Consider the following 20,233-nt stretch of genomic DNA (forward strand, 5'->3'; position numbering starts at 1 on the left):
GGGATAACAGAAACATGGTAGAATAATAATCATGACTGGAGTACAGGTATTGATGGGCATGTGCTGTTCAGGAAAGACAGAAATAAAGGCAAAGGTGGTGGAGCAGCACTGTATATTAATGATGAGGTAGACTGTAAAGAAATTAGAAGTGATGGAATCGATAAGACAGAGCCTGTTTCGGCTAAAATCACTTTGGGGAAGAAAGCTTCTGGAGGTTCTCCCAGGATAATCTTGGAGTCTGCTACAGACCACCAGGATCCGATATGGATAGAGACCTCTTGTTAATATTTGTAATGAAACAAATACTACTGTGAATTGTGTGATTAAGGGAGACTTTGATTTCCCACATATAGATTGGAGGACAAGTGCTACAAAAAGTAATTTTTCCTCTGCTGATACTCACACCTTCTTGTCAACTGTTGGAAATGGGCCACCTTGATTGCATTGGCCTTGTTGGCACGACAAGAGTAATTTTCCTTCCCTTGGTATTCACCCCTTCTTGTCAACTATTGAGAATAGGCCACTTCCACCTTAATTGAATTGGCTTGTTAGCACTGACCCCCCACTTGGTAAGGCAACTCCTATCTTTTCATGTGCTAGAATATATATTCTGCTTACTGTATTTTTCACTCCATGCATCTGATGAAGTGGGTTTTAGCCCATGAAAGCTTATGCCCAAATAAATGTGTTAGTCTCTAAGGTGCCACAGGGACTCCTCATTGTTTTTGCTGATACAGAGTAACACAGCTACCACTCTGAAACTAATAATAGTAGGGCCCAGGTTTTCATGGATGTGATTGCTGACAGATTTCTTCGCCAAATAGTTGCTGAACCAAGAAGAGGTGATGCCATTTGAGATTTGGTATGGGTGAGCAATGAGGACCTCATAGAAGAACTGGTTGTAGGGGACAACCTTGGTTCGAGTGATCATGAGCTAACTGAGTTTCAACTAAAAGGAAGGATAAACAAAACTCGATCTGCAACTAGGGTGTTTGATTTCAAAAGGGCTAACTTAAAAAAATTAAGGGAATTATTTGGCAAGTGGACTGGCACGAAGAACTTCAGGATCTTAATGTGGAGGAGGCTTGGAATTACTTTGTAGAAGTTGCAGAAGCTATCTGAAGCCGTCATCCGAAGCAAGGGGAAAAAATTCATAAGGAAGGGTTGCAGACCAGCCCAGACGAGCAAGCTTCTCAAACAGGTGATTAAGAGAAAGCAGAGAGCCTGCAAGGAATGGAAGATGGGATGGTTCAGCAAAGAAAGCTACCTCATGGAGGTCAGAAAGTGTTGGGATAAACTGAACATGCCAAAAGGCAAGCGGAGTTGGACCTTGCAAAGGGAATTAAAACCAATAGTAAAAGGTTCTATAGCCATATAAATAAGAAGAAAACAAGGAAAGAAGAAATGGGACCACTAAACACTGAGGGTGGAGATAAAAGATAATCTAGGCATGGCCTAACACCTAAACAAATACTTTGCCTCAGTTTTTAATGAGTCTAATGAAGAGCTTAGGGGTAGTGGCAGGGTGGCTAATGGGAACGAGGATATGGAAGTCAAAATTACCACGTCCAAGGTGGAAGCTAAACTCAAACAGTTTAATGGGACTAAATTGGAGTCCCTGGATAATCTCCATCCAAGAATATTAAAGGAATTGGCACATGAAATTGTAAGCCCAATAGCAAGGATTTAATGAATCTGTAAACTTGGGGATCATATCCTAGGATTGGAGAATTGCAAATATACTGCCTATATTTAAAAAAGGGGAAAAAAGTGAGCCAGGAAACTACAGATTTGTTAATTTGACCCCAATTGTATGCAAGGTCTTAGAACAAATTTTGAAAGAGAAAGTACTTAAGGACTTAGAGGTAAACAATAATTGGGATAAAATAAGCATGGTTTTACAAAAGGTAAATTGTGCCAGACCAACCTGATCTCTTTCTTTGAGAAGATAACTGATTTTCTAGACAAAGGAATAGCAGTAGATTTAACCTACCTGGATTTCTGTAAAGCATTTGATACAGTTCCACATGGGAAATTATTAGTTAAATTGGAGAAGATCGGGATTAATATGAGAATTGAAAGGTGAAGAAGGAACTGGTTAAAGGGGAGACTACAATGGGTCATACTGAAAGGTGAACTGTCAGGCTGGAGGGAGGTTACTAGTGGAGTTCATCCAGGATCGGTCTTGGGACCAATCTTATTTAACATTTTTATTCCTGACCTTGGCACAAAAAGTGGGAGTGTGCTAATAAAATTTGCGGATGACACAAAGTTGGGAGGTATTGCCAATGCAGAGGAAGACCAGAATATCAAATAAGAAGATCTGGATGACCTTGAAAACTGGAGTACTCGAAATGGGATGAAATTTAATAGTGCAAAGTGCAAGGTCATGCATTTAGGAACTAACAACAAGAATTTTTGCTATAAACTGGGGACGTATCAGTTGGAAGCAACAGAGGAGGAGAAAGACCTGGGTGTATTGGTTGATCACAGGATGACCATGAGCTGCTAATGTGATGCGGCCGTGAAAAAGACTAATGCAGTCCCAGGATGCATCAGGTGAGGTATTTCCAGTAGAGAGAGGGAAGTGGTAGTACCATCATACAAGGCACTGGTGAGATCTCATCAGGAATACTGTGTGCAGTTCTGGTCTCCCATGTTTAAGAAAGATGAATTCAAACTGGAACAGGTGCAGAGATGGGCTACTAGGATGATCCAAGGAATAGAGAACCTATCTTATGAGAGGAGACTCAAAGAGCTTAGCTTGTTTAGCCTAACCAAAAGAACTCTGAGGGGAGATATGATTGCTCTCTACAAATACATTAGAGGGATAAACACCAAGGAGGGAGAGGAGTTATTTAAATTAAGTACCGATGTGGACACAAGAACAAATGGATACAAACTGGCCATCAACAAGATTATGCTTGAAATTAGATTAAGGTTTCTAACTATCACAAGAGTGAAGTTCTGGAACAGCCTTCCAAGGGGAGCAGTGGTGGCAAAAAACCTAACTGGCTTCCAGACTGAGCTTGACAAGTTTATGGAGGGAGTGGTATGATGAGATTGACTACAATAGCATGTAGCCGATCTGCAACTGATAGCAGCAAATATCTCCAGTGGCTGGTGATGGGGCACGAGACGGGGAGGGCTCTGAGTTACTACAGAGAATTCTTTCCCAGGTATCTGCTTGGTGGGTTTAGCCCACATGCTCAGGGTCTAACTGATTGCTATATTTGGGGTTGGGAAGGAATTTTTCCTCAGGTCAGATTGGCAGAGACCCTGGGGGTTTTTCGCCTTCCTCTGCAGCATGGGGCACAGGTCACTTGCCAGTTTAAACTAGTGTAAATGGTGGATTCTCTGTCACTTGAAGTCTTTAAACCATGATTTGAGGACTTCAGTAACTCAGCCAGAGGTTTGGGGTCTATTACAGGAGTGGGTGGATGATGTTCTGTGTCCTGTGATGTGCAGGAGGTCAGACTAGATGATCATGATGGGCCCTTCTGGCCTTAAAGTCTATGAGTCATTAGATCATCCAGTCTGAGCTCCTGCTTAACAATAACCACAGAATTTCCCCTGTTACCCCTGCACTGAGCTCAATAACTTGTTTGGCTAAGACGTACCTTCCAGCAAGGCAGCCAGTCTTGATTTGAACATATCAGAGATGAGAATCCATCATTTCCCTCGGTAGTTTGTTCCAATGGATAATCACACACATTGCCAACAAACTGTGCCTTATTTCTCATTGAAATGTGTCTGGCTTTAGTTTCCAGCCACTGGTTCTAGCTGGGCCTTTCCCTGTTCGACGAAAGAGCCCTTTGATAACCAGTGTTTTCTCCCCAGGAAGGTGCTGATACGCTGTGATCAAATCACCTCCATCTCGTCTTTGATAAACTGAACACATCGAGCTCTATAAGTCTCTCTCTCACTGGAAGATATTTGAGAGCTGGAGAAAATCGTTTTTATGGCTCTTTTCTGCTCCCTCACCAATCTTTCAACATCCGTTTTAAAACATGCACCCCAGTGCTGCCCATGGTATTCCAGAATCGGTGTCACCAGTGCTCTTTACAGAGGTGAAATGCCCTCCCTGCTCCCCTGTTCATACAGCCATGGATCGCATCAGCCCTTGCCCCGCAGCATCATGCTGGGAGCTGAAGATGAGTTACTTGTCCACTGTAGTCTGAGCTCCAGCTTAACAATATGATGGGGGCGAGGGTCAGACACATGAGCTTCCCCAGAGAAGGGCAGAAATGAGATTGCACCAGGTCAGTGCCTGCGATGAGGGAGTGACAATGACCAACAGCACAGATGGGAAAGTGACTCTGCCAATGGCCGTGCCCAAGGCACAGATGAAACCACCCCTTGGAGTAGATGCATATTCAGATTCCTCTCATTCATATCCCATTAGTGACTAGTCCAGAAACACTGAAACTGCTTATAATGAATTGCCAGCTATTATTGATTAATGTTAAATATTAATTATTGACTGAGTGACTATCCAAGGTCATACAAAGAGGCTGCGGCTGATCAGAGAAGAGACCCCAGGTCTTCTAAGTCACAGGCTGGTGCCCTAACCGCTGTAGTACCCATCCTCTGGAAAAAAATTAAGGTAGAGCAGTAAATGCTTGGGCAAAGTCTCCTAATCTGTAAGGAATCCAGTCTCCATTCAGTTCATTTCTAATGTACACCCTTTTTCTGTGGGGTGCTCAATACTGCCCAAGAAATGCTGAGGGCCCTCAAATCCCACAGAAATGCAGGGAGGAAATACTCAGCATGAGACATAAAGCATCTGAGGATTGGGCTCGGATGGTGCACAGGTATCTGCCTCCCAGAAAAGTCTGGAGAGGCAGCTGATAAGTAGCTGAGAAACTGAAGGCCAAGGTCCCTGAGAAAACAATGATTTGTCAGGGAGAGAGAGATGGGGACAGCCAGCCAGCAAGCAAGAGGGTGAGGGGAGGACAGACAGAGGGATGTGTAAGGGCAGAGATGATAGCTGGGTCTCTGTTCTGATTCATCAGTTTTTCTAGCTGTGAACCACAAAGAAACCGACTCTGAAGTCCTTACTCTGGCAGAGCTCCCAGCGTGTGCGGACACTGTCCAAGGGGGGTGTCTCAGAGCAAGGGCTGCATATGGACAAGGACCTGAGGATTTGCCCCGAGGCTAGTGACACTTACCTTCAAACCTTCGCATGAAGCAGCGAGCTCCCCGTCGCCAGTGACTGGGTCTGGTGTTAGTCAGCCTTCTTGTCCCAGTTCATGGGCAGGCACCTGCCTGTGGCTGCTGGGATGGGCATCTCTCGCTGCCTGGGTTGATTGTTGGCATCACACAAACCCTTAATGTCTCCTGCTCTGGATTCTTGCAGTATTTATCAGGGAAAGCAGCCAGCCCCTGGCCCTTGCCGCTGCTGTTGGGATCTCCCTTGGGACTGCTGCCAGTGATCCTCTGGGTTCCCTCCATAGGAGAATTGATGCTGTGTTACTTGTTAAAACAGTGTAACCTCACAAGAATGGCCACTCTGAGTCAGACTAATGGTCCATCTAGCCCAGTGTCCTGTCTCTGGCAGTGGCCGGTGTCAGATGCTTCAGAGGGAATGAACAGAACAGGGAAATTATTGACTGATCCATCCCCTGTCATCCAGTCCCAGCTTCTGACAGTCAGAGGTTTAGGAACACCAAGAGCATGGGGGTTGTGTCCCTGACCATCTTGGCTAACAGCTATGGATAGACCTGTCCTCCATAAACTGATCTAATTCTTTTTTGAACCCAGTTATACTTTTGGCCTTCACAGCATCCCCTGGCAATGAATTCTACAGCTTGACTGTGCGTTGTGTGAAGAAGAACTTCCATATGTGTGTGTTAAACCTGCTGCCTATTCATTTCATTGGGTGACCCCTGGTTCTTGTTTTATGTGAAGGGATAAATAACACTTCCTTACTCACTTCCTCCACACCAGTCATAGTTTTATAGACCTCTCTCCTATCCCCCCTTAGTCGTCTCTTTTCCAAGCTGAACAGTCCCAGTCTTTTTAATCTCTCCTCATACGGAAGCTGTTCCATGCCCCTCATCATTTTTGTTGCCCTTCTCTGCACCTTTTCCAATTCCAATATATCTTTTTTGAGAGGGAGCGACCACATCTGCATGCAGTATTCAAGGTGTGGGCATACCATGGATTTATAGAGAGGCAGTAAGATATTTACTGGCTTATTATCTACCATTTTCCTAAAGGTTCCTAACGTCGTTCGCTTTTTTGACTTCTGCTGCACGTGGAGCAGATGTTTTCAGGGAACTATCCACAATGACTCCAAGATCTTTCTTCAGTGGTACCAGCTAATTTAGACCCCATCACTTTGTATGCATAATTGGGATTATGTTTTCCAGTGTGCATTGCTTTGCACTTATCAATATTAATTTCATCTGCCATTTTGTTGTCCAGTCACCCAGTTTTGTGAGATCTCCTTTGTTACTCATCCTCTGTCTGTCCCTCACCTTCTTGCTTCCTGTCTTTCTCTCTCTTTCTCTCTCTCTCTGAGAACTCATTGTTTTTTCAGGGACCTTGCCCTTCAGTTTCTCAACTACTTATCAGCTGCTTCTCCAGACTTTTCTGGGGGCAGATTCCTATGCACCTTCCTAGCTTTGGACTTAACTTTCTTGACTAATTTTCTCTCATCTGCAAATGTTGCCACTTCACTATTTACCCATTTTCCCAGATCATTTATGAATATGTTGAGCAACACTGGTCCCAGTACAGATCTTTGGGAGGAACCATAATTTACAGCTCCCCATTGTGAAAATTGACTTTTATTCCTACCCGTTGTTTCCTATTTTTTTAACCAGTTACTGATCCATGGGAGGACCTTCCCTCTTATCCCCTCTCTGCTTGCTTTGTTTGAGAGCCTTTGGTGAGGGACCTTGTCAAAGCCTTTCTGACAGTCCAAGTACACTATATCCACTGGATCACCCTTTTCCACATGTTTGTTGACACCCGCGAAGAATTCTAATAGATTGGGGGGGCATGATTTCCCTTTACAAAAGCTGTGTTGGTTCTTCCCCCAACACGTTGTGTTCATCTGTGTGTCTGATCATTCTGTTCTTGACTATAGTTTCAACCAATTTGCCTGGTACTGAAGTTAGGCTTCCCAGCCTGTAATTGCCAGGATTGCCTCTGAAGCCTTTTTTAAAAATAGGTGTTACATTAGTTACCCTCCATTCATCTGGTACAGAGATTGATTTAAGTGCTAGGTTACATACCACAGTTAGTAGTTCTGCAATTTCATATAAGTTTCTTCAGAATTCTTGGGTGAATACCATCTGGTGCTGATGACTTATTACTGTTTAATTTATCAATTTGTTCCCAAACCTCCTCTATTGACATCTCAATCTGGGAGAGTTCCTCAGATTTGTCACCTAAAAAGAATAGCATAGGTGTGGGAAGCTCCCTCACACCCTCTGCAGTAAAGACTGATGCAAAGAATTTGTTTAGCTTCTCCGCAATGGCCTTGTTTTCCTTGAGTGCTCCTTTCTCACCTTGATTGTCCAGTGGCCCCACTGACTGTTTGTCAGGCTTCCTGCTTCTGATGTACTTAAAAAAATTGCTTTTAGTTTTTGTGTCCTTAGCTAGTTGTTCTTCAGATTCTTTCTTAGCCTCACTTACTTATACTTCTATGCTTGACTTGCCAGAGTTTATGCTCTTTTCTATTTTCCTCAGTAGTATTTGACTTCCAATTTGTAAAAAGATATCTTTTTGTCTCTAACTGCCTTTTTTACTTTGCTGTTAGCCATTTTTCTGGTGTTCTTTACTTTTTTTTTTGAGGGGGGGTAAATTTAGTTTGAGCCTCTATTATGGTGTTTTTAAATACTCTCCATGCAGTTGGCAGGCATTTCACCCTTGTGACTGTTCCTTTTAATTTCATTTAACTAGCCTCCTCATTTTTGTGTAGTTCTCCTTTTTTGAGGTTAAATGCTACTGTGGGGGTTTTCCCCTACAAGGAAGTTTATATTTAATTACATTATGGTCACTGTAACTGAGCAGTTCATCTATATTTACCCACCTGGACCAGATCTTGTGCTCTACTTGGGACTAAATCAAGAATTGCCTCTTCCCTTGTAGAAAGAAAAGGAGTACTTGTGGCACCTTAGAGACTAACCAATTTATTTGAGCATAAGCTTTTGTGAGCTACAGCTCACTTCACTGGATACATGCAGTGGAAAATACAGTGGGGAGATTTTATATACATAGAGAACATGAAACAATGGGTGTTACCATACACACTGTAACAAGAGTGATCAGGTAAGGTGAGCTATTACCAACAGGAGAGCGGGAGGGGGGGACATTTTGTAGTGATAATCAAGGTGGGCCATTTCCAGCAGTTGACAAGAACGTGTGAGGAACAGTGCTGGGGGGGAGTAAACATGGGGAAATAGTTTTACTTTGTGTAATGACCCATCCACTCCCAGTCTTTATTCAAGCCTAAGTTAATTGTATCCAATTTGCAAATTAATTCCAATTCAGCAGTCTCTCGTTGGAGTCTGTTTTTGAAGTTTTTTTGTTGAAGCATTGTCACTTTTAGGTCTGCAATCGAGTGACCAAAGAGATTGAAGTGTTCTCCGACTGGTTTTTGAAGGTTATAATTCTTGACATCTGATTCATGTCCATTTATTCTTTTACGTAGAGACTGTCCAGTTTGACCAATGTACATGGCAGAGGGGCATTGCTGGCACATGATGGCATAGATCACATTGGTAGATGTGCAGGTGAACGAGCCTCTGATAGTGTGGCTGATGTGATTAGGCCCTGTGATGGTGTCCCCTGAATAGATATGTTTGTTTTTCTTAGCTAATAAATCCTTAGGTAGTTTACTATAGGATTGGCTACAAGAATCACCTTTGGTGTAATATCTAAAGTGCAATTGACCTGGGGTAAGTGACTGGTCCTTTGGGACTGGGAATAACCTGAATATTGTGATTTTTGGTGTAAGGGGCCATCTATTGCAAAGGCAGGCTCACCTGGGTGGCAAGACAGACTGGAGTGCCCAAGGGGACTGTCTGTGACTCCATGTTAAGGTTGTAGTTCTTAAGGATTGATCCACTGGATACTTGGTTGGTGAAATCTACGTCTAGAACTCACAGCCAGTGTGGGGGTTGTGCCCTGCTTCTGAACTGTCTGCCCTGAGGTTGGTACCCGTGCTCTTCAGCCACTCCAGACAGCCTGACAGCTCTTCTTCCCCCGTCATCAGGGATGGCATGAGTGAGCCAGGTGGTCTTGAAAAGTGTGACAATACTCTCCCCTGACTTCAGCAACTCAGGGGCTGGAAAAGGGTGTGAAGTGGCCGTTACACTTTACAAGTGTGGTATTCTCTTGGGGGAGTGGGATCAGTGTTTGAACATAGGGCCAGGGCAGGGAGCGCCTGCCCACTGCAGTGACACGGTAGAGTGGGAGTGTGTGGTGTGGGTATCTTGGGGTTTCGCACAAATAGGGCAGTGTTAAGGTTGTGTGGGCATTTATCTTCTCTCTGTATTTCCTGGTTCTCAGAAGTCAGAGTTTTGTTGAATTCAGCCTTTCGGAAGGGCCCTAGCTATCACGGGGCACCTTAACTCTGCATTAACAAAGGTTTTTTGTGACATTTTATTTCCTAGTTTTTTAAACAGAAGGAGCAATGTTTGTTGGCGGGAGTTACTGGCTGTTTAGACAGCTGTCGTTCTCACCTAGGTTTGCAGTTGATGTACTACTGTGGCTCGGTAATAATCAAAAGACCTAGTTTTTATATTGTGCTTTTCATCAGCAGATCGCCAAGAGCTTGACATTATTATCCCCATTTTACAGATGGGAAACTGAGGCACAGAGAGGTGAGGTGAGTTGCCCATGGCCATCCAACAGGACAGTCGCAGATCTGGGAATAGTCTCAATCCAATAGTTTCTCCACTGGGCCACACAGTTGCTCTGTGATTCCACAGTGCTCCTCCCCACTCCTCGGCATGTTTTGTTATAGTTTCCTTCTTGTCCTACCCTTGGTGCACATGGAGAACAATGGATCATCACCCTCTTTCTAACAACCTGGTACAGCTCTGAAGCCTGTTATCACAGCCCCCCTACCCTTCTCTTCTCTAGACTAAATAGGCCCGATTTTTTCTACCTTTCCTCACAGGTCAGGTTTTCTAAAGCTCTTTATCATTTTTGTTGATCTCCTCTGGACTGTGTCTAATTTTTCCACATCCCTCTTAAAGTGCAGTGCCCAGAACTGGACACACTACTCCAGCTGAGGCCTCACCAGTGCCGAGTAGAGCAGAAAAATTACCTCCCAGGTCTTACATACAACAATCCTGTTAATTCATCCCGGAATAGGCAATCTAGCCCAGACGGTCAGCAAAGAATAACTTCTACGGGCCAAATCCTAAGGAACTCATTTTTCTCTAACTCAGGACATGTCTACACTACAAAATTAAGCCGACCTAACTGACATCGGCATACAGCCGCCACAGTAATTACATCACTTGTGCGTGTCTGCACTTTGCTCCTTGTGTCGGCGGTGCATGATCTCACCAGCAGCATGTGCACGGATTGCACCGTCAGTGTGGGGCATTGCGGGAAGGCTCCTGAAAGCCAGTTACAGTCGAGATAAGCAATGCAGTGTTTACATTGACACTAACCACATCGACCTTGACTCTACGCCGCTTGTGGAGGTGGGGTTATTAAGTTGGCGTAGCGGGGCAGTTACGTCGGCGGGAGTGAAATTTAAGTGTAAACGCTTCAATAGTTAGGTCAACGTAAAATGCCTTGCATTCACCGAACTCTGTAGTGTAGACCAGGCCTCAGTCGTCAATGGCCTTGGTGTTTACACTGTCTTAACAAGCACCATAGCATTGAATTCCCTCCTGAGGGCACTTTCAAAGGGATCATTAGCAGCAGCCTCAGCGGAGATCCCAACAGCTGCCTGAGCCAGCGTGAGGCTGCTTACCCCTATAAACCCTGGAAGGCTCCAGAGCAGGAGGCATGGAGGTCCCTTGTAATATACACAGGTGTGTGCATCAAGAAAGAAATCAAGAGCCAGCCCAGTGCAGCAGTAGAAGGCAGATGTCTTTGCAGAGCAAATGAGGGCTTGTCCATATGGGGCGCTTGTGCACAACAGCGGGGTGTTAATTCTAAAGTGTCCCAATGTGTCGTGCACAAAGGACCTTTCAGTGGGCGCCAGCAAGAGTCTACACGAGCCCGTTCACGAGCCACACGTTGGTGCCCTTTAGAAATCCCATTGCTCTTGAGTGCACTACCCCACCCTGTAGACAAGCTCTGAGAGCAGGAGACATGGAGGGGAGCAGCATGGAAGTGGAAACCAGATCCTGATCCCCACACCCACTCGGCGTCGACAGAGAGCTCACCACTTCTTGCTGAGGATTAAAGGTAAATCTGAAATTCCTGGGGTTTGTCCACACAGGGAGTTAGTGCGTGGCAAGCTGGGGTGGAAATCTACCGTGCTGTAGGTTGCTCTGCAGTAAGGGGCTGCGTGGACCCCGCTATCAAGCACTAAAAGTCCCCTAGTGGCCTTTGCCCGAGCGCTGTTTGAAATGGGGGTAGGTCAATGCGCACGTGGGAATGTTTAGTGCACTGGAGCAGGGTCCACACAGCGTGTTAGTACGTGGCAGGCTAGTGCGCTGTAGATTCACCCCCCAGCTTGCCACGATCTGACTCTCCATTTAGACAAGCCCTTAGTCAGATCCTGGGGATCTCACATAGGGAGGAAACGGTGCCGTAGTGGGAATGAGCCTCTCTCAGGCGCACACCGCAGCTGTGCATATCCTGCTCCCTCTCACTTCCTACTCTGCCCCTGATATGCCTCAGCCCTGCCCCCAACAGGGCTGAGCTGCGACACTGCAGAGCGTGGCTGGGAGCATTGAGTTCCAGCTGTTCTGTTGCACCAGGGGTGCTGCACGAAATCCAGGCCCAGACACTCTCACGCTTCAGCTGGGCTGCAGAGTGCAGCGGGGTTCGTGTGTGTCTCAGGGCGCCGAGGAGGGAAGGAAAGGGAGAGGGGTCTGTGTGTGGCTGTTGGGGGCGTTCCCTTTGTGCACGGGGCAGGGTGCTGGGCAGAGGCAGTTTCCCAGCTGCGCTGCTGGTCAGTGTCGCGCTCTCAGTGTCTCAGGCACTCGCATGAGGAGCGCGCGCTCACGCCCCGCTCTGCTGGCTCTGGCATGCAGGCTCCTGAGCTGCACCTGCTGTCTCAGAGCTGTCTCTTCTTTTCCCATTTGCTGCATGGGGCTGGGAACAGAGCAGAGGGTGAGAAGAGAAGCAGATGCATGGATGGGCAGAGTTTAAGGGGACTGGGAATTTCAAGGGAGTCAGGTGACCAAATCCCCTTGATTTTCAACTGTGCCTAATTTCTTTAGGTCCCTTTGAATATCCCAGCCTCAGAAAAGGCTCGGAGAGTTTAATTTAAAGAGGAGATGAACAAGGTGGGACATGCGGGACATTAAGGACTAATGAATGGGACAGAGAAACTCCATCAGGTGCACCTCCAAATCAAGAGTCACCCAATCAACTTAACAGGCAACACCTTTAACACTCAGACACGAAAGATTTTCTTTTTACACAATGTGTATTTGTCTCCTGGAACTCACTGTCATAAGAGATCATTTTGTAATTGCTTGAATAGAGACTGGGAGTGGCTTAGTCATTATGCAAGGTAGCCTATTTCCCCTTGTTTTTTCCTACCCCCCCCCCCCCCGACGTTCATGTTAAACCCTGGATTTGTGCTGGAAATGGCCCACCTTGATTATCATACACAATGTAGGGAGAGTGGTCACTTTGGATAAGCTATTACCAGCAGGAGAGTGAGTCTGTGTGTGTGTAAAAGGCGGGGGGGGTGTGTGTGAGAAAACCTGGATTTGTGTTGGAAATGGCCCACCTTGATTATCATACACATTGTAAGGAGAGTGGTCACTTTAGATAAGCTATTACCAGCAGGAGAGTGAGTTTGGGTGTGGGGGGGGGTGAGAGGACCTGGATTTGTGCTGGAAATGGCCCAACTTGATTATCATACACATTGTAAGGAGAGTGATCACTTTAGATAAGCTATTACCAGCAGGAGAGTGGGGTGGGAGGAGGTATTTTTTCATGCTTTGTGTGTATATAATAAGATCTTCTACACTTTCCACAGTATGCATCCGATGAAGTGAGCTGTAGCTCACGAAAGCTTATGCTCAAATAAATTGGTTAGTTTCTAAGGTGCCACAAGTACTCCTTTTCTTTTTGCGAATACAGACTAACACGACTGTTACTCTGAAACCTGAATAATGTGGTGAGCTATAGCTATGGATAGATTTGGATAGGGGGCTAATCTGGGATGTTGGACACCTGGGGTCAATTCTCTGCTCTCCTGCAGGCTCCCTGGGGGGGGGCCTTTGGGGGAATTGCTTAGGGCCAGATTTTTAAAGGTGTTGAGGCACCAAACGATGTAGATGGGCACCAGGTGGGATGCTGAAAAGCATCTAAGAAGGTTAGGAACCTAACCCCCTGTGGCATCAATGGGAGTTAGGCACTGAGCCTGATCAAGGACTTTGTAAAATCTCACTGGGCACTGATCTGCATTTTTAGGCACTAAGCACCTTATCAAACCTGGCCCTCTGGGCCTCAGTTCTCCATCTGTACAATGGGCACAAAACCCTTTTCCAATCTCACTGTGGCGTTGTGAGGATAAATACATTAAGGACTGTGAGGTGCTCAGATACGACGGTTTTGCTCAGTCTGTAACCAACACACTTCCATTGTTCTCGGTGCATGGGAATTTTCACTGCGTGAAGGCTGGTTAAGGACTGTAGACCATGCAGTGTACTACTAGGAAAACGCTTGAAATACAAAGGATCAATCTCTTTGTCTGTCTATCTCTCTTTCTTTTGGTTTCTGAGCATTTCCCATTCTATCCTGTCCCAGACAGGGTGTTTCAGTGTTTCTTTGATTGCCTGCATTTGAGTCCTCTCTATGAAATTTTGCCCTTGCTTTTCAGCCCACTGTTGTTTTCCAAGCCCCTTTTTATGCTGTGGATGAGATATAGTGACTGGGTGAATATTTCAGAGTAACAGCCGTGTTAGTCTGTATTCGCAAAAAGAAAAGGAGTACTTGTGGCACCTTAGAGACTAACCAATTTATTTGAGCATAAGCTTTCGTGAGCTACAGCTCACTTCATCGGATGCATGCTGTGGAAAATACAGAAGATGTTTTTATACACACAGACCATGAAAAAATGGGTGTTTATCACTACAAAAGGTTTTCTCTCCCCCCACCCCACTCTCCTGCTGGTAATAGCTTATCTAAAGTGATCACTCTCCTTACAATGTGTATGATAATCAAGGTGGGCCATTTCCAGCACAAATCCAGGATTTAACAAGAACGTCTGAGGAACAGTTGCGGGGGAGGGAGGGGAATAAACAAGGGGAAATAGATTACTTTTTATAATGAATCAACCATTCCCAGTCTCTATTCAAGCCTAAGTTAATTGTATCCAATTTGCAAATTAATTCCAATTCAGCAGTCTCTCGTTGAAGTCTGTTTCTGAAGTTTTTCTGTTGTAATATCGCAACTTTCATGTCTGTAATTGCGTGACCAGGGAGATTGAAGTGTTCTCCGACTGGTTTATGAATGTTATAATTCTTGACATCTGATTTGTGTCCATTTATTCTTTTATGTAGAGAGTGTCCAGTTTGACCAATGTACATGGCAGAGGGGCATTCCTGGCACATGATGGCATATATCACATTGGCAGATGTGCAGGTGAATGAGCCTCTGATAGTGTGGCTGATGTTATCAGGCCCTGTGATGGTGTCCCCTGAATAGATATGTGGGCACAGTTGGCAAAGGGCTTTGTTGCAAGGATAGGTTCCCGGGTTAGTGGTTCTGGTGTGTGGCATGTGGTTGCTGGTGAATATTCGCTTCAGGTTGGGGGGCTGTCTGTAGGCAAGGACTGGCCTGTCTCCCAAGATCTGTGAGAGTGATGGGTCGTCCTTCAGGATAGGTTGTAGATCCTTGATAATGCGTTGGAGAGGTTTTAGTTGGGGGCTGAAGGTGATGGCTAGTGGCGTTCTGTTATTTTCTTTGTTAGGCCTGTCCTGTAGTAGGTGACTTCTGGGAACTCTTCTGGCTCTATCAGTCTGTTTCTTCACTTCCGCAGGTGGGTACTGTAGTTGTAAGAATGCTTGATAGAGATCTTGTAGGTGTTTGTCTCTGTCTGAGGGGTTGGAGCAAATGCGGTTGTATCGCAGAGCTTGGCTGTAGACAGTGGATCGTGTGGTGTGGTCAGGGTGAAAGCTGGAGGCATGTAGGTAGGAATAGCGGTCAGTAGGTTTCCGGTATAGGGTGGTGTTTATGTGGCCATCGTTTATTAGCACTGTAGTGTCCAGGAAGTGGATCTCTTGTGTGGACTGGACCAGGCTGAGGTTGATGCTGGGATGGAAATTGTTGAAATCATGGTGGAATTCCTCAAGGGCTTCTTTTCCATGGGTCCAGATGATGAAGATGTGATCAATGTAGTGCAAGTAGAGTAGGGGCGTTAGGGGATGAGAGCTGAGGAAGTGTTGTTCTAAGTCAGCCATAAAAATGTTGGCATACTGTGGGGCCATGTGGGTACCCATAGCAGTGCCACTGATTTGAAGGTATATATTGTCCCCAAATGTAAAATAGTTATGGGTAAGGACAAAGTCACAAAGTTGAGCCACCAGGTTAGCCGTGACATTATCGGGGATAGTGTTCTTGACGGCTTGTAGTCCATCTTTGTGTGGAATGTTGGTGTAGAGGGCTTCTACATCCATAGTGGCCAGGATGGTGTTATCAGGAAGATCACCGATGGATTGTAGTTTCCTCAGGAAGTCAGTGGTGTCTCGAAGGTAGCTGGGAGTGCCGGTAGCGTAGGGCCTGAGGAGGGAGTCTACATAGCCAGACAATCCTGCTGTCAGGGTGCCAATGCCTGAGATGATGGGGAACCCAGGATTTCCAGGTTTATGGATCTTGGGTAGTAGATAGAATATCTCAGGTCGGGGTTCCAGGGGTGTGTCTGTGCAAAATCAGCTGCTCTGTAATTCCATAAGGAAAATCAATTCTTGTGCTCAGGTGGCTCATGGCCAGGCTGTGGCTTGATACACCTTCTCTAATTGCCTCGGGACTGTGGACACACTCCGCCGACTACATGCACTTAGAGCATTTGTGTGGGTACACACACAATCGCCTGTATAAAAACACCTTCTACAAAACCGACTTCGAGAAATTCCACCTAATTTCGTAGTGTAGACAAGGCCTTGGTTAACTGATAACTTGGACACATTTCAGCTGACATGGTGTGTTTCAGTGATCGTTTGAGTGAAATTGGTTACAGTGATACATTACTGATCTAGTGTATTACTAATTTGTCTCTTTATTTCTCTAACATTGGAATGCAGAGGGTTTTTTATATTGCCTTTTCGGATGTGTTACATTTCTTATGATAAATAGAGCTTCTGGAAAATTTCTTCTCAAAACTGTTTTGTTTGTTATGGAAAATTGGGTTTTCAAATTAAATGAGAATTTTTCATGAAAAGTGTCTGCTTTCCCTGGAAAATGGCATGTTTTCATTAAAAAAAAAAAAATTGGCCAAACCCCAAAAACTTTTCAGCCAAAAACTGAAAAATATTGGGTCAAAAATCAAAAGCTTTCAGCTTCTGGTGGAAAATTTTCAGTTTTCAGCCACAACATTTTGATTGTCAATTTTTTTCACAAAAAGTCAAACATTTCTGTGAAGGAAAAATAATCCGTCAGCTCTAATGTTAAATAGGGGTGTTTCACACATCTCCCTCTATCTGTCTGATGTCTCTCTGTCTGTCTGCATGTGTCTCTCTGTGCCTGTCGGTCTCTCTCTCTCTTTGCCTGTATCTTTCCGTCTCTTTCTATGGCATCTGTGGTGTATTGAAAACTGTGTTAAAATTATATGCTCTCACTTTAAACTCTCAAGGGTTCTCCTGGTCCTGCTTGCAGACCAGGGGGCTCTGTAGGGAAGCATGAGATCAGTGTTTTTCAGCAGTCAGTCTGGAAAGAGCCAGCCTAGAGCAATGTTGGGTGAGTTGGGTGTCTCTGCTCTTGGGAGCAGCCTGCTTTTTCTCTCTCAGGTTTTGGTTCTTGTGCATTAGGGTTTTGGATTTTATGCAATAAAGTCATGTTCCGTTGCAACCTTCCAGAGAGAGTATTTGATGTATTAATCTAACTTCCCTGTTTGTATGCTGTGAGCATAACAGTACCCAGGGCAATTCTCATAGCTTTTATCTCCCATCCCCCACCCCTTAAGACAGGGCTTGCATGCCTTTCTGTCTCCCTGACAACTCACCTCTTTCACATGGATTCTCACTCCTTTCCTCAGTTGTTTTCAAAATGTCCTTCTGGATTTTCCCATAAAGTGGAAGTTCTGTGCATGTTCCTGACCCTGTAGCTGCTGGCTGTCTTCAGCAGAGCCTTTCCTCCACTGACCGGAGTGTCAGCTGAGGGCTCTCAGGAGCTGTCGGGAGGCATTGAGCACTGTATCATCTCTTTGCAGTGTTCTTCCAGATTACAAAGTAGATCAACCACACCTACTCCTCTGTCTATCCCACTTAAGGAATTTGGACCCCCAATTCCCATTAAAATAAAATAATAATAATAACAATAATATATATTCAGTGCAGCCAGTCAGTTATTTAAAAATAAAATACATAGCATGTAGGATGTACATGTACACGGAATTTACAGCTCCTGGTTCTGACCTCACCTGGGCAGCTGTAAAATGGGAGGATCTCTGGCAGAAGTTAATATTGCAAAAAAACAGTTTGTGAGATCAGAATTAGACCTCGTGGATTTATTCATGTGAGGAAAGGCTGCAAAATCGTTATTGTTAAAGCAATTCATTTACTCTCTCTTAGCTCTGCTGACCTTTTTAGTGTGGTCTAAAACTTCCCAGTGGCTACCATCCTTTGAGGAACAGCAGATCCTTCGAGGCTCTGCTTAGCTTGAATTAAGGTCCTGATTCAGCAAAGCCCTCAGGCCCAGATTTTTGAAGTTATTTGGGGTTGCTGAGCTCAGTGTTGCAACAATGCCTAACTGATTGAGGAGCCTAAATTCCATTTTCAAAAGGGATATAGGCATGGAGGAGTCTAAATCCCATTGGCTGTCAATAGAATGAAAACTCCTTGGTGCCTAAATCTGGAAAAAAGTGAGTTAGGCTTGGGCATTGTGATGCTGAGTGCCACAGCACCTAAATAGCTTTAAAAATCTAGGTTGCCTAAATACTGTTGAAAATCCCACTAGGCGTCTATCTGCAACTTTGGGTGCCTAAATGCCTCTGGATATCTGTCCTTCTGCCCTTGCTTAAGTTGATGGGATGTTTGTGCCTTTGAAAGTCCCACCTCTGAGTTTTAGTATTTTTATTTGTACCTAGATGCACCTCATAGAGAAAGCAGAAGAGGACAATCGAACGGTCATCACAGAATTCATCCTCCTGGGGTTTGGGGATCTCCCTGAACTGCAGATCCTTCTCTTCCTGGTTTTCCTAGTGATCTACATTGTGACCATGTCCGGGAATATCCTCATCATTGCGCTAGTTGTGGCTGATCAGCACCTTCACACCCCCATGTACTTCTTCCTGGGGAACTTGTCCTGCCTGGAGACCTGCTACACCTCCGCCATCCTGCCTAGGATGCTGGCCAATCTCCTGACTGGAGACAGAACCATTTCCGTCAGTGGCTGTTTTGCACAGTTGTATTGCTTTGGTTTTTTGGCAGCTACAGAATGCTATCTCCTAGCAGCAATGTCTTATGATCGATATTTAGCGATATGCAAACCCCTGCATTATGCAGCCCTGATGAACAGCAGGTTGTGCCTCCTGCTAGTAGGTGGGTCTTGGATAAGCGGATTCCTAACTTGTGTAATAATGATGTGTTTTATGTCACAATTAACATTCTGTGGCCCCAGTGAAATTGACCATTTCTTTTGCGATTTTTCTCCAATGCTAAAATTCTCCTGCAGTGACACCAGCACGATCACACTGGTGGCTTTCATACTCACCACCCTCGACTCGCCTTGCCCATTTCTATTAACTGTGACATCCTATGTTTGTATCATTGCTACTATCCTGAGAATCCCTTCCACCACCGGGAGACAAAAGGCCTTTTCCACCTGCTCCTCTCACCTCATTGTGGTTACAGTTTTCTATGGGAGCCTAATGACTGTGTATCTGCTACCAAAAACCAATACACCGATAGCCCTGAACAAAGTGTTCTCTGTCTTCTACACAGTCCTGATTCCCCTGGTCAACCCCCTCATCTACAGCCTGCGAAACAAAGAGGTGAAGGAGGCCCTGAGGAAAGTCATCAGTTAATATATGTTGCTCAAATGAATTCAGATGGAGTCACTGATCTGTGAAGGAATCTATGTGGCTCAATGAGCAAGAAAAGTTTACATCTAGTAGGGCCCTAGCTCATGCCAATGGGAACTGCTTTGGGGAAGGTGAGGACATACTACATTTTGGGATGATGACATTCCCATTCATGGCTAAAGCTGATACTTGCTACTGCCTTAATTGGAAACCTTACTGTCTTGCACTCTATACTCCACATGGTGACATTTGAGATTTCAGATACATGTTTCACCTATTTCTCTGCTCTCTCTGAGTTGGGAAAATGCCACGTTTTACTTGGCACTGGCCTCAGATCCCTGTGGGTGGAATTAGCTGGTTCAAATATTTTCTCTCTCCTTGATCTCCTGGATTCCCAAAAGCTCCATAAGTTTATATCTGGGAAGATTGTACTGGACTTCCCACTCTTGTACTATATGCCATCTTGCAATGGGTAAAAGGGGTGTAAGGATGTGCCTATACTGCAATGTAAGCCTAGGGTCTGTGGGACTTGAACACGTTGGCTCGGTGGGTGTAAACCTGGGCTTGAGCGTCCAAACTGCATATTAAGCCTAGGTTTAGAATTTCTGGACCCCGGCCTCACACCAGTGCTCAGGCATCTGTGCTGCACTACGCAAACCTAAGTCAAACCTGTGCCAGGTTTCCTAGCACCCTCCCCAGCGGTAGCCATTCTAGCCCTTTGTGATGCCCTGTGGGAAAACTTGACTGTCCATCCCGTGGCACTTTACCGGAAGCTGTTGCATCCTGCCAAGGCATCTGGCCGAGCTGTCTTTTGAGTCTACACGTGCCCGACGGCTGGAGCCAGCAACAGGGAGGAGTCAGCGTTTGAAGCGCTTGTCTTGCTTGTGC

At 45.2% G+C, this 20,233-nt stretch overlaps 2 protein-coding genes across 2 annotated transcripts in view; one reads left to right on the top strand and one right to left on the bottom strand.

The window, feature by feature from the left end:
* Positions 1–19,453, top strand: part of LOC141998748 (olfactory receptor 2AP1-like) — a 34,406-nt gene extending 14,953 nt beyond the window's left edge. The window contains exon 2 of the mRNA XM_074971748.1: positions 18,410–19,453. Coding sequence (XP_074827849.1) covers positions 18,410–19,348 — 939 coding nt within the window. The 3' untranslated portion in view covers positions 19,349–19,453. The remainder of the gene's footprint in view (positions 1–18,409) is intronic.
* The window catches only part of LOC141998857 (E3 ubiquitin-protein ligase TRIM21-like), a 302,786-nt gene that overhangs the window by 237,490 nt on the left and 45,063 nt on the right, over positions 1–20,233 (bottom strand). The gene's annotated exons all lie outside the window — the stretch shown is intronic.

This window comes from Natator depressus, chromosome 14, assembly GCF_965152275.1.
Source record: "Natator depressus isolate rNatDep1 chromosome 14, rNatDep2.hap1, whole genome shotgun sequence".
NCBI lineage: Eukaryota > Metazoa > Chordata > Testudines > Cheloniidae > Natator > Natator depressus.